The sequence below is a fragment of the Botrytis porri genome, assembly GCF_014898465.1.
Source record: "Botrytis porri strain MUCL 3234 chromosome Unknown BPOR_011, whole genome shotgun sequence".
Classification (NCBI taxonomy): domain Eukaryota; kingdom Fungi; phylum Ascomycota; class Leotiomycetes; order Helotiales; family Sclerotiniaceae; genus Botrytis; species Botrytis porri.
The window spans coordinates 473,880-488,356 of NW_024066085.1; the positions used below are offsets into that span (position 1 = coordinate 473,880).

Below are 14,477 nucleotides of genomic sequence, written 5' to 3' on the forward strand. Positions count from 1 at the left end.
TCTCATGCTCGAATTTCATTTTACTTTCTGTCATCTCATTACTTTGAATTTCGACTATACTTCTTTGAGAATGGAATGGGACGGGACGGGTATTTACACACACACACACACACACACACACACATACATACATACATACATACATACGCATACAATACTAGGTACGGAGTACACATGAATATCCAGACCCCGAGTACATTCCGACGCATTTTACGAGCATGATCGACTACGTGCATTGCATGCGTATGTATGTGTGTGAGTATAAGATGACAGGAATTTCTACGAATGACGTGGTACGAGATGTGCTCATGTTGACTTGCAACTCTATTTCTATATAGGGATTGGAGGTTTCATTTTTCTGTCTTGTAATCATCAATATCCACATCGATATTTGTTTTCTTCTTTCGTTCGTTTTCGTACTACTTTGGAACCGAGAGAGAGGTTTTTATATCAAGCTCGCTCATCCCATCTCTTCATCACTACACTTCCATTCACTACATTACACTACCCTCTTATCTCAAAATGAAACTCCTCTCCCTCTTCCTCCTCTCCCTCAATCTCTCTCCCATCACCGCCCTCTCCGCCGCAGACTGGCGCGCGCAATCTATCTACCAAGTCGTCACGGATCGCTTTGCACGTACGGATGGCTCGACAACCGCAGCGTGTAATGTGAATAAGTATTGTGGGGGTAGTTGGAAGGGGATTGTGGAGAAGCTGGATTATATTCAGGGGATGGGGTTTACGGCTGTGAGTTTTTTTTTTTTTTTTTTTTTTTTTTTTTTTTTTTTTTTTGTTGAGAAAAGAAATTGGTGCGGGAGTATGGGGGATGAGGGGAGGAAAGGAGGGGAGGGGAAGGGGATGGAGAATGAGGAACTTGAATCAAATGGAAAGATGCTGATACTATTTTGATAGATTTGGATTTCCCCAATTGTGCAAAATATTAAGGGAGATAGTGTGGTATGTTATAATCACTTTTTTTCTGTTCCCATCTTGAAATGAAGAGGTTCCAATGGATATTGGAATCGCCTTCTAAATTCATCTTTACGGGAGAAAATATGTTAACAAAGAATTAGGACGGTTCAGGTTACCATGGTTACTGGGCTCAAAATATTTACCAAGTAAACCCCAATTTTGGTACTTCGGCAGATCTGAAAGCATTGTCTGCTGCTGTGAGTATTCTCTAATATCTGTCGAGAGTGAGGAGTAATTATAGTGCTGATAATTCACGAAATAGTTACATGCTAGAGGTATGTATTTAATGGTTGATGTTGTGACAAATCACATGGGGTATATGGGTAGTGGATCGAGTGTGAATTATAGTATTTACACGCCTTTTAATTCTGTGAGTTCTTTTTTCATTTTACCTTGAACCTATTTCCTCACCCTTCCAGTTATCCCCCGAAGGCTTCTACAATCTCTCTCCGCTCTCCAAATCTAACACCAACAGAAATCATACTACCATTCCCCCTGTCCCATAGACTATAACAACCTCACTTCAATCAAAGTCTGCTGGGAAGGTGACAACATCGTCTCACTCCCAGATTTACGCACCGAAGATGCAAATGTACAGGCAGAGTGGAACTCGTGGATTGGAGAGTTGGTCGCAAATTATTCGATTGATGGGTTGAGACTTGATAGTGCGCAGCAGACAGGAGTGGGGTTTATTCCGAGCTTTCAAAGTGCTGGTGAGTTTTTTTTGGTGTTCAAATGGAAGAGGATTGGGGTAGAAAGAGGAAAGAAAGAAGCTAATAGGAATATAGCGGGTGTATATGTTGTTGGAGAAATCTATAATGGTGATCCGACATATGTATGTCCGTATCAGAATTATATGAATGGAGTCCTTAATTATCCTGCGTAAGTCTCACGATATTTTCTTTTCGATTTCCCCTTCCTTCCTTCATCTCTTTTCCTCTCTTTTCCTCTCTGTCAACCCCTCATAAAACACCACTAACGCAACCCCCTCAGCTACTACTGGATAACCCAAGCCTTCCAATCCACCACCGGCAACATCACCACCCTAGCAAACGGAATCAACACCATGAAATCCACCTGTTCCGATACTACCCTCCTAGGTTCCTTTATCGAAAATCACGACGTAGCTCGTTTTGCCTCTTTGACCTCCGATGCGGCGCTTGCGAAAAATGCGATTGCTTTTACGATTTTGGCGGATGGGATTCCGATTAGTAAGTACCATCATATTGTTCCCGTTTTCTTCACGGGAAATGAGGATCTTTGAACTTGAAATCTTGGGCAAAAAACTAATCGTGGGATTTTTTATATAGTATATCAAGGCCAAGAACAACATTTATCCGGAAACGGCGTGCCCAATAATCGTGAAGCCCTTTGGCTAAACTCAAATTCGTATTCTGAAACAGGGGTATACTATAAGCGTGAGTTTCCTTCAGTCATCCCTTATCCACCCAAATCCATCTTCTCCTGCCCCCTCCTGCCCTTCGAACTTCATCATTCCACCAAAAAACCCCATTAACACCACTAACAACAAACTATAGTCATCGCCTCGGTAAACCAAATCCGAAAGCAGGCAATCGATGTAGATCCAACTTATCTCACACATCAAGCCTATCCGGTTTACAGCGATTCGCATATGATTGTGATGAGAAAGGGATTTATGGGAAAACAAATTATTGCGGTGTTCAGTAATTTGGGGGCGACGGGTAGTGGTATGTTGTTTTTCTTTTCATCTTAGTATTGTTTTATGTGCAGTCACATTCCATTCCACAGTTTGTTCTTCACATCACTTCCTTGGGCTCCATATTCACCAAGAATATCCAATTTCGAATTCAATTTCATCTCTCCCCCCTAAATCACCAAACCGAAGCCCCTCACTAACCTGGAAAAGCATCAAACCTCACCCTCACAACATCCCAAACCGGATTCACCGCAAAATCACAAGTAACAGAAATCTTAACTTGTGTATCGTATACGACGGATAGAAGTGGAAACTTGCCAGTGAAGATCGTGGGAGGTGCGCCGAAGATTTTTTACCCAAGAGCACCGTTGGTTGGGAGCGGGGTGTGTGACATGTAAATCGTTGGGATTGAGGAGAGACAGAAGGGAATGACCTTAGGTAGGTACATGCCAACCACGGGTCATTGTCAGTATGGTCGGTCATAGAAACATGTACTGGTTCTGGTTGCTTTGTAGGGAGAGGTGGTTAAGGGAGAAGAGTAGCGAGGTTTGAAAGGAAAAGGGATGTGGGTATACTTATTTTTATTTTCTTCTTTTGGGTGGGAGGGCGATGGGGAAAAGGGGGTTTCTGGATGTATATATACATCTTGGTATTGATATTAATACTGGTTTTTATCGCCATTACTTTATTTATTTATTTATTTGTATATCTATCTATTCATCGACAGTGGAACAATCTTCCTATTTTATTATTAGTTTATACATTCAAAGAATAAAGAACGATGTATGTTTATTCCACCTCTGATTTTGGGAATTTACAATGGATTGATTTATATTTGTTTTGTGCGTCGGTTTTGTGAAAGGGATTAGGGGGGGTAGGTACTTAAAATTTGAGTACTCGGGTACGCGGGTACTTGTAGCATTTTTGTCTTGGGAGTGTAGAGGTGAGGTGGTGGATGGAGAGGATGGATGGAGATTAGATGATGGTGGAGAGGAGATGATGGAGAGATGAGAAAGAAGAAATGAGAAAGGAGAGTAGAGTAGATAAATAGAGGTGGGTAGAGGTAATAAAGAAGAATAGAGTTGATAAGTAGAGATGAGATAGGTAATTAATAATATTTGAGGTTTGATAATACTTAATACTTAATATGAGATTCTATGATAAGTATACTAAATCACTTATTAATATCTTATTAATTAAGAGATATATAGATAAACTAATATATGTATAATATGGGTTTATATTATTAAATTATATTATTAAATTATTATATTTTCTCATCAAACTGATTTATAATGGAATAGAATGAGATATCATCATATAAAAGATTGTTAATAAAAGAACTAAATTGATTAGTTATACTTTTTTATATATGATAGAAATGATTTTATAAGACTCGATTTAAATCGATCTTATTTATAAGCTATTAGAGATTCCTTATAAACTATATAAACCTAGAATCTTCTTTAAAGAAAATCTAGAAAAAACCAAGCATATTTAGATTATTTCAGCTCTTTCTTATAATTCGACTTCAATTCGACTACTATATTATATATTCGATTTATCCCGAAAGCTTAAAGACACTGAGTCTTTCATTACTATTAGAATACTAATATTATTGTTGTTATTCTAGACCTAACCTTCAAGATTTAAGAACTTGTTGTTTAATAAAATTGTAAAATGAAGTTTTAAGCATCGGTTTGCGTGAGTGAGTATACATGTGTGTGAGAATCCATTTTCTTATTTTCTAATTTGGGATATAGGAATAAGAAATGAGGAACTAGGGAGTTTAGAAGGTGAGGCGTCGATAGTGGAATCTGGAATGTAAAAGAGATAGGAGAGGTAGGGGATAACGAAGAATATTTATGATGCTATGGGATGAGTTTTGGGTCGGGATGATTGGATCTCGAGTGCGAATGAGAATGCAAGATAGAATTTGAGTGGAAATAACTTGAGAGGATAAGAAAGGGTAAAGAAGGGTATAGCAAATCTATACTGTAATATTTAGATGAAAATGGATAGTGAAGAGTAAGTGAGAATAGGAATTAAAGAGTTTAAGTGAATGTGTAAAGCTTGAATGTATGAAAGGGATTCAGATGAGGTAGAGAGTTCAGATTGTTGAACATGTGAATAAAAATGGAAGAATGTAAGGATTTCGATTAACGTAGTTTATCAGTATGTGATCTATATCAGCATATAGCCTATTTTCATCTCAATTTATACTTTTCTCTTTCAATATATATTTTATCAACAATTTATTATAAATTCGAATAATTAAGAAGTCTGTATACTTCTTATTATTAAAGCTATTCAGAAAGATAAAAAACAAAGTATTTAAAAGATCGCTAATATATATAATATTCTATATATAATATTATAATATAGAATTAATAGTTTTATTTCTTTATATAAAATATTAATATAAATTTCATAATCTTTTAAAGCTAAAAAAAAGATATTATTATTAAATATATATTTAATATAAATTCAAAGAGTTTTTATTTAAATTTAGAAATATAGAAGATATAGCAAATCATATTCTCAAATTAAAGAGTATAAAGAATATTGAAAAGTTTTAGATATATCAATTTGTAAAATGTTGAATTGAATTAAAGATATGTTTTAATTATATTTATAACTTTTAAAAAGCTTTTTGTGAAGATTCTAAGCTTATTAAAGAATAATTTCAATTAGTTATAAATATATAAGTGAAATATAATATTTTAGATAAAGATTCCTATAATTTTAATGAAATAAATTTTGTCATAGTATACACATGATCACATCCAATCAAGCTAGTATAATACTAAGTGTCACGGGAGCTGCCTTTAGGGTCATGTGGAAGTGTCTAGAGATCTCTCGAGGTGGTTTAAACTAAATTTCAAGTAGGAATTCAATAAGATTATAATTAATTACAATTCTTGTAATTATAGTAATAAAACTAATAATTGTTCTTAAGCATGAAGCTTTATATTATAATGAAACCCATTCCCTTATATAGACCTTCGTATTAAAGTCGATCGACAAATCGATTACCGTAAAGCTGATTTCGATAAGTCGGTTTCCTAATCACGTGATGTCCATCTTGTGACTAGTAATGATGCTACCGCTTATCTAATCTGTACTCTCTAGCCGATTGTCCCTACAGCGCTGTTTCCGTAAGTCCCAATACCAAGGCCTTAGGTTTATCTTATAATCCATGTTGCGGTGCGGGTACCTCCGTAACACTAAGCTCCGAGCCAATCGTATATATAGCTTTATAGTACATTTTCTTTAATTCTATAACTTTTAATTCTAAGATTGATTTTTAAATATTTATTAAATTCGTTATATTATTAAAAGCTTTTTTAAATAAGAAATAGAATAATATTAGTATATATTTATAAATAAAGCTTTTATATATACTTTACTTACTTTTATTTAAATATATTATTTCTATTCTCTTATTTATATATAAATCTTTTTAATATTATTCAAAAATATTATTTCTTTTCTTATCCTTAATTTCTTAATTATAAATTACAATTCAATAAACCTTATAATTATAAAACTTTATAACATGTTACGGGAGCTGCCTCTAGGGTCACGTGGAAGTGGCTAGAGATCTCTCGAGGTGGTTTAGACTAGACTTCAAGTAGGAATTCAATAAGGTTGTAACTGGTTGCAATTCTCGTAACTATAGTATGAAACTAATGATTGATCTTGAGCACGAAGCTCTACATTATAATGAAACTCATTCCTTTATATAGACCTTCCTGCTCTACGAAACCCATGGTTCTGTTCTACTTGGATCCCTTGGATCCTAAGCTCCAAAGGCTCCAACGTCCTGTCACATGACACTCGTCACGTGACCCAATGTTACCCGTCGTAACATAACAAAATAACTCATTAACAAAATGAAATCTTATTCCTACATTCTCTAATCCTCAAATACATTCTTATTACTCAAACACCTTCTCGATTAAAATCCTTTCTTCTTAATCTCAAAAAGTTCAATAATAGCTTTTAGAAATTTGATATATAATTATTCTTAATTCAAACAAAACTATAAATAGATGATATTATAATTAGCAATTCTATTATTCAATTCTATTATATTTATTTCAATCTCAAATCTTATATACAAATTATAATATTATTTTAGTTTTCTTTTTTTAATTAAAATATTCCCTTAAATTATATAACAATCCTAAATCAACTTATATATGTTTATAATAATCCAAATAAAATATAGAAAGCTGAAAATAAACTATTTAATCTTAAACAAAGAATCAATTTTTTATATAGCTATATTATAAAAGTTAAAAGAACTTTTTATAAAGCAAAAGACTAGAATTAACTCAATTTAAATAAAATCTTAATCTTTTATAATAAACTTAATATTATTTTTAGAAATTATTTTTCTCAACAACTTTTATTATCCTATTTATATTTCGATTTTATTTAGATTATATAATAATTAACTATATATATAACAAATAAATTCCTTATATTATTTCATTCTAATAAATCTAAAGCTTTATATTTATTATAGAATCTATTTTATTCTTAAAACTATAATCTAATAAATATTAATAATCTTAATATCTTTAATACTTTTAACATCCCTTTAAACAAAACCAATCGTACCTCAATCCTACTTCATATTAAAACACTTGAGCTTTTTTTTACTAAAAGAATTCAATTATATAAAAAAAACAAATATATTTAATACAAAAATGCTTTCTATTAAATATAATTCTATCTACTTAATTTATATCAAAATATTTAAAATCAAAAGAAACTGTTACGACCGAGGTCGTCACATGACTAGATTGATTAAGATATCACCTGACCAAGGTGTCCCACTGAGTCCCACTGAGTAAGGCCCAGTGGGACACAGTGGGAAGCAGTGGGACAACAGAGAACGAAGGTCTATATAAGGGAATGGGATTTCATTACAATATAGAGCTTCGTGCTCAAGAACAATCATTAGTTTCATTACTATAGTTACGAGAATTGCAACCAGTTACAACCTTATTGAATTCCTACTTGAAGTCTAGTCTAAACCACCTCGAGAGATCTCTAGACACTTCCACGTGACCCTAGAGGCAGCTCCCGTAACACTTTGAGCACCCTTTCTGCTTCAAGTACCGATTCAATACCAACCGCCAGTATGGCAGCCAACAGTTCTTCCAGAAGCCAACAGGCCCCAGCAAGCAACTTCGACGATGTCGAAATGACTGATGCTCCCAAGGAGATCACCATCAACGAAACACTCAAGATTGCCTTACCAGACAAGTACCAAGGAAGTCGACAGGAACTCGACACCTTCCTATTACAACTCGAAATCTATTTTAGATTCAACCAAGACAAGTTCACCGAAAAGGAATCTAAGAGTATTTGGGCCGTGTCATACCTCAGAGGCGAGGCAGGCAAATGGATTCAGCCATACCTGCGCGACTATTTCGAGCATGACGACAGGGAACGCATGCAACCCACAAGAACCATCTTCGACAGTTTCGAAGGATTCAAGACAGAAATCCGTAGGATCTTCGGAAACTCCAATGAGTTAGAGGTAGCGGAAGAGAAGATCTTCAACCTCAAACAGACAGGATCGGCATTGAAGAATGCTACGGAATTTCGAAGATATGCTGGAACAACCAAGTGGGACGAAACCGCCATTATGAGTCACTATCGTAAAGGACTCAAACCAGAAGTCAGACTGGAGTTAGAAAGATCTGCCGAGAGTGTAGACTTGAACGACCTAATCCAGGACTCCATCGAATCAGATGATCGTCTTTACCGATATCGACAAAGTCAAAGATCATACAAACCCCAGGGAAATCAAAAGCAAGAGCGTTACCGCAAGAATGAGGGAAGACCACGTTACAATCCACAGAGATATGGAGACCCTATGGAACTCGACGCTACGCACCACAAAGGTGGGAATGATGATCCGGAAAAGAAACGAAGACGAGAAAACAACTTATGCTTTGAATGTGGAAAAGCAGGGCACCGGGCAGCGGATTGCCGAAGTAAGAAGACAGGAGGAAAGAAAGGCAACTTCAAACCCAAGTTCGGCAAAGGCCAACTTAACGCTACCTTTGTATCCCAGGAACATCCAGCTAAGACCGAAGAAACTGAGACCTTCACCAGTGAAGAATTCCGGAAATTATTGGACGAGTTACCGCGAAACCAAGAGGGTATGAATGCAGTAGACTTGTGGGAACAGGAGTACTACCGAACCCCATCACCATCGGTAACGGAAGAATGTATTAAGGAAGAGATACCAGCAGATCACGCGATGATGAGCTGGACTGCTTGCTATGATGAATTCTGCGGAATCCATCGATCAGATAAAGAAGCAACCGGATGGTTCCCCAAGAAAAGAAAGACAAGGAACCAGCAATCCAACGAAACAGACAAAAAACAAGTTACCCAGCAATTGAATGCTACAGGACAAGCAGGACAGATATACTGCAAGGTCAAAATAAACGGACAAATACAGCAAGCCATGATAGATTCAGGGGCTACAGGAAACTTTATTGCACCAGAAGCTGCAAAGTACTTGAAAGTTCCACTTCAGAAGAAACAGAAACCATATCAATTGCAGTTAGTTGATGGCCAGCTAGCAGGATTGGACGGGAACGTTTCACAGGAGACACGACCAGTACAAATGAACATAAACCAACATTCAGAGGTTATACAGCTTGACGTTGTGCCATTGGGCCAACAACAGATCATCCTAGGAATGCCATGGTTGAAGGCACACAATCCTAGGATAGATTGGTCACAAGAGACAGTGACCTTTGATCAGTGCAAATGCGGTCAAGGAGACACGCTAGAGGCGTCCGCGAGACGTAACACGCGCCAAGGGGAGTTGAACGCGAACAACTTCGGTGACGTAGGACACCCAGTCCAGGGTCCTCCATTAAGAGCGAAGGCCAGTACACCTCCTCTACAAATGCAGAAGCCAACGACACGGCAGGAAATCGCAATCAAGGCAGAAGAGCCTATGATACCAGAACAGTACAAGAAATACGAACATGTGTTCAAGGAACCAGGGATCCATGAGGCTTTGCCAGAACACAAGCCATGGGATCATGAGATAATATTGGAGGAAGGCAAGATGCCTGTGCACACCCCAATTTATTCAATGTCAGCCGATGAGCTAAAGACGCTCAAAGAATATATCGACGACAACTTGGCCAAGGGATGGATCAGAGAATCCACGTCCCAAGTGGCAAGTCCAACTATGTGGGTACCTAAGAAAGATGGTACTAAGAGACTAGTTGTGGACTACAGAAAGCTCAACACGCTTACAAAGAAAGATCGATATCCACTTCCATTAGCTACGGAATTAAGAGATCGGTTAGGCGGAGCAACAATATTTACCAAGATGGACCTACGAAACGGGTACCACTTGATTAGAATGAAGAAAGGCGAGGAATGGAAAACCGCTTTTAAGACAAGATACGGGCTATACGAATATCAAGTTATGCCATTCGGGCTAACGAACGCACCAGCTACTTTCATGAGACTTATGAACAATGTGCTGTCGCAATATCTGGACACCTGTTGTATATGCTACTTGGACGACATACTAGTATATTCAAACAACGAGGTCCAACACATCAAAGATGTCAGCAACATTCTTGAAAGCTTAGCTAAAGCCGATTTGCTGTGTAAACCAAGCAAATGTGAATTCCACGTTACGGAAACAGAGTTCCTAGGATTCACCGTATCAAGCCAAGGGCTCAAAATGAGCAAGGATAAGGTCAAGGCAGTGCTTGAATGGAAGCAGCCAAATACAATTAAAGAATTACAGTCCTTTCTAGGATTTGTCAACTTTTATCGAAGGTTTATTAGAGGTTATTCAGGGATTACAACATCCTTAACCAACCTAACCAAGAAGGATCAAGGAAGTTTCGAATGGACCACCAAGGCGCAGGAGTCATTCGATACACTCAAACAAGCAGTAGCGAAAGAGCCAATACTGTTAACATTCGACCCTGAAAAGCCAATCATAGTGGAAACGGATTCCTCAGATTTCGCTATAGGCGCAGTTTTGAGCCAACCAGGCCAGAATGAGAAATGACAACCAATCGCATTCTACTCTCGAAAACTATCACCAGCCGAATTAAATTACGAAATATACGACAAAGAATTACTGGCAATAGTCGATGCATTTAGAGAATGGCGAGTTTATTTGGAAGGATCAAAATACCCAGTACAAGTGTACACAGATCATAAGAACTTGGTTTACTTCACCACAACGAAGCAGTTAAACAGACGACAGGTCAGATGGTCGGAGACCATGGCCAATTACAATTTCAAGATTTCATATGTTAAAGGATCAGAAAATGCTAGAGCCGACGCTCTTAGCCGAAAACCAGAATACCAAGAAAATAAGTCGTACGAATCATACGCAATATTCAAAAAAGAAGGCGAATCACTGGTCTACAATGCACCACAGCTTGCAGCTACTCATATATTGGAAGACAACCATCTCAGAAACCAAATCCAATCACATTACGACAAGGATGCTACAGCTACACGCATACGCAAGGCAATAGAACCAGGATTCACAATAGAAAACGAAACCATATACTTTCATGGGAAAGTATACATTCCGAGTCAAATGACCAAGGAATTTGTGACGGAACAACATGGGTTGCCGGCACACGGACATCAAGGAATTGCAAGGACGTTTGCAAGAATCCGGGAAATCAGTTATTTCCCGCGAATGAGAACGATAGTTGAAGAAGTTGTTGGAAATTGCGACACCTGCATACGCAACAAGTCATCACGACATGCTCCGTATGGTCAGCTCCAGACCCCAGACATGCCTTCTCAGCCATGGAAGTCCATTACATGGGACTTTGTGGTCAAACTACCACTCTCGAAAGACCCTACTACAGGAGTTGAGTACGACGCAATACTCAACGTAGTAGACAGATTGACAAAATTTGCATACATGATACCATTCAAAGAAACATGGACTGCTGAGCAACTAGCATATGTATTCTTTAGGGTCATAGTAAGCATACATGGAGTACCAGATGAGATAATCTCGGACAGAGACAAGCTCTTTACCTCGAAATTCTGGACTACCTTATTAGCACTAATGGGTATTAAAAGAAAGCTGTCGACAGCTTTCCACCCACAGACAGACGGTCAAACAGAAAGGACCAATCAGACAATGGAAGCATATCTTAGATGCTATATAAATTATCGACAGGACAATTGGGTAGAGCTATTACCTATGGCACAATTCGCATATAACACATCGGAAACGGAAACCACAAAGATTACACCAGCACGCGCGAACTTTGGGTTTAATCCTAAAGCATACCAAACACCGATACTACAGGAAGTTAATGCCGAATCAGCAATAATACAAGTCGAACAATTAAAGGATTTACAAGAGCAGCTTGCTCTTGATCTAAGATTCATATCATCCAGAACAGCAGCGTACTACAATACGAAACGTAGTATGGAACCTACGCTTAAAGAGGGGGATAAAGTTTATTTGCTACGACGAAACATCGAAACCAAGAGACCAAGCAATAAACTCGACCACAGGAAACTAGGACCATTCAAGATTGATAAGGTAATAGGAACGGTTAATTATCGATTGAAATTACCAGACACAATGAATATTCACCCAGTATTCCATATATCCTTGCTCGAACCAGCACCACCAGGAGCGCCGAATGCGCCATTCACAGAAATCGAACCAGTCAACCCCAACGCCATATACGATGTTGAAACAATACTAGATTGTAAATACGTCAGGAGCAAAATCAAGTATTTGATCAAATGGTTGGACTACCCACATTCGGAAAACACATGGGAACTTAAGAAAGATCTCAGCTGCCCTGAGAAGTTACAGGCATTCCACCTGAAGTACCCACATCTGCCATTAAAGCCTCGAATTCCGCATCAGACAACGGAGGCAACGAAGAATCGAAGAAGTCGAAGGAAGGAGAACCACTAGGAGCAGGCGCGCCTGCCTTTTCCTTTTCCAGTTTTTCCTTTTCTAGTCTTTCCTTCTCTTCCAGAGCGTCAAGCTCTTCCAGCGTACGAACATCACGACGAATCATTTCTTTCTCTCGCTTTCGCAGGAAAGCCTGTTGTTTACGCAAACGAAGGATCTTAGCCATGGCCTCTTCCTCTTCTTGACGAAGGCGCTCTTGCTGGCGATCCAGAGACTCGTAGGTCGACATAATTTCAGGACCAGGGACACAATGACCTTTTTTATTACGGATACACTCAGCGCAGCGTCTTGACTCAGAAGTATCAACCAAGCAACGACGGTCAGAAATAATACACGGTAAACAAGGACCTCGCTCGATACCAGAACGTTCAACTCGACGGGCTAGGGAAATAGCGGAGTGTACAGAGGTTGATGGTACTGGTGGCATACTGTAAGAATAAAACAAACACTCTTTGAAATAATATATCAACGTGGGGAATCCCGCTATATAGACGCTTGGGACAAGCGCTAGTCTAGGAAGGGGATAGTGTTACGGAGGTACCCGCACCGCAACATGGATTATAAGATAAACCTAAGGCCTTGGTGTTGGGACCTACGGAAACAGCGCTGTAGGGACAATCGGCTAGAGAGCACAGGTTAGATAAGCGGTAGCATCATTATAGATCACGGGATGGACATCACGTGATCAGGAAACCGACTTGTCGAAATCGGCTTTACGGTAATCGACTTGTCGATTCATGAGGTACGAAGATCTATATAAGGGAATGAGTTTCATTATAATGTAGAGCTTCGTGCTCAAGATCAATCATTAGTTTCATACTATAGTTACGAGAATTGCAACCAGTTACAACCTTATTGAATTCCTACTTGAAGTCTAGTCTAAACCACCTCGAGAGATCTCTAGCCACTTCCACGTGACCCTAGAGGCAGCTCCCGTAACAGTTTTTAATATTAAAATGAGAGTATTTAAGGTCCTCTTTTATAATAATTATAAGGAAAAGGCGAAGAGTATTGAGTCGAACTATAAGAATAAAGATTTTGTTGTAATTTTTATTTAAAATTTAGCTGAATTTTTTAATCACCAATCTGATTTTGAATTGCTCTATTTTATTATCTTTTATTTTAACAAGAAATATTCATTTTATTGAAACTAAATTATTTCTTTATAATAAAATAAACTTTTCTTAAATACTATTCTTAATTAATGAGTCTACTTATTTTTGAATTACAGCTTATTATTCTTTTATATGCTTTTTATTTGTCATTACTTCTTTATATATATTAGATATCTTGATCCCAAGAATTTTAATTATTGGCAGGACGGTTTTAACTTTTACTGATATATTTACTAAAAGAATTAAGATTTTCAAAGCAATTTCATTATTTATCTTCTTTTTAAATCGGTAAATATTTGAAATAATAATTATAATATATTCGATTAGTTTTGTTGTTAGCTTATTTAAAAAGATAAATAAAACCTGAATAATTTTAGAATTTTTTTATCCTTCTATATTATCGTCATCACCTCTTTTCTTCTTTTTAAAATTATATCTCGAATTCAGTAATATAAAAGTAAATCCAGATATAGATAACGTAACGTATGGGGAACTCGGACATATGGGGAACTCGGACACTTTTTCAATTATTCTACACGCGATCTTGTTCTACGAGCCACACAATCCTCCAATTCCAATTCCGAATCACTTGAACTATTCTCTAGCTCTTCTTCTTCAATCTCTTCTTCTGATTCTTCAATTGGGCGTTTGCGTGGCCGTCCTCGTGGCTTTTTCTCCTTCGGTTTTTCCTCCGCCTCACGTACCATTTTCAATACTTCCTTAGTACTAA

General features: G+C 37.5%; 1 protein-coding gene across 1 annotated transcript; it reads left to right on the forward strand.

Annotated features, from left to right (window-relative positions):
- Positions 1 to 209: 209 nt before the first annotated feature.
- On the forward strand, positions 210 to 3,300 carry EAF01_008165 (uncharacterized protein). The gene is made up of 10 exons (XM_038916421.1): positions 210 to 747; positions 913 to 957; positions 1,074 to 1,169; positions 1,235 to 1,342; positions 1,448 to 1,685; positions 1,761 to 1,854; positions 1,966 to 2,183; positions 2,283 to 2,390; positions 2,511 to 2,681; positions 2,861 to 3,300. The coding sequence occupies exons 1-10, from the start codon at positions 523 to 525 to the stop codon at positions 3,046 to 3,048; spliced, it is 1,491 nt and encodes a 496-aa protein (XP_038767783.1). The 5' UTR covers positions 210 to 522; the 3' UTR covers positions 3,049 to 3,300.
- Positions 3,301 to 14,477: the final 11,177 nt, after the last annotated feature.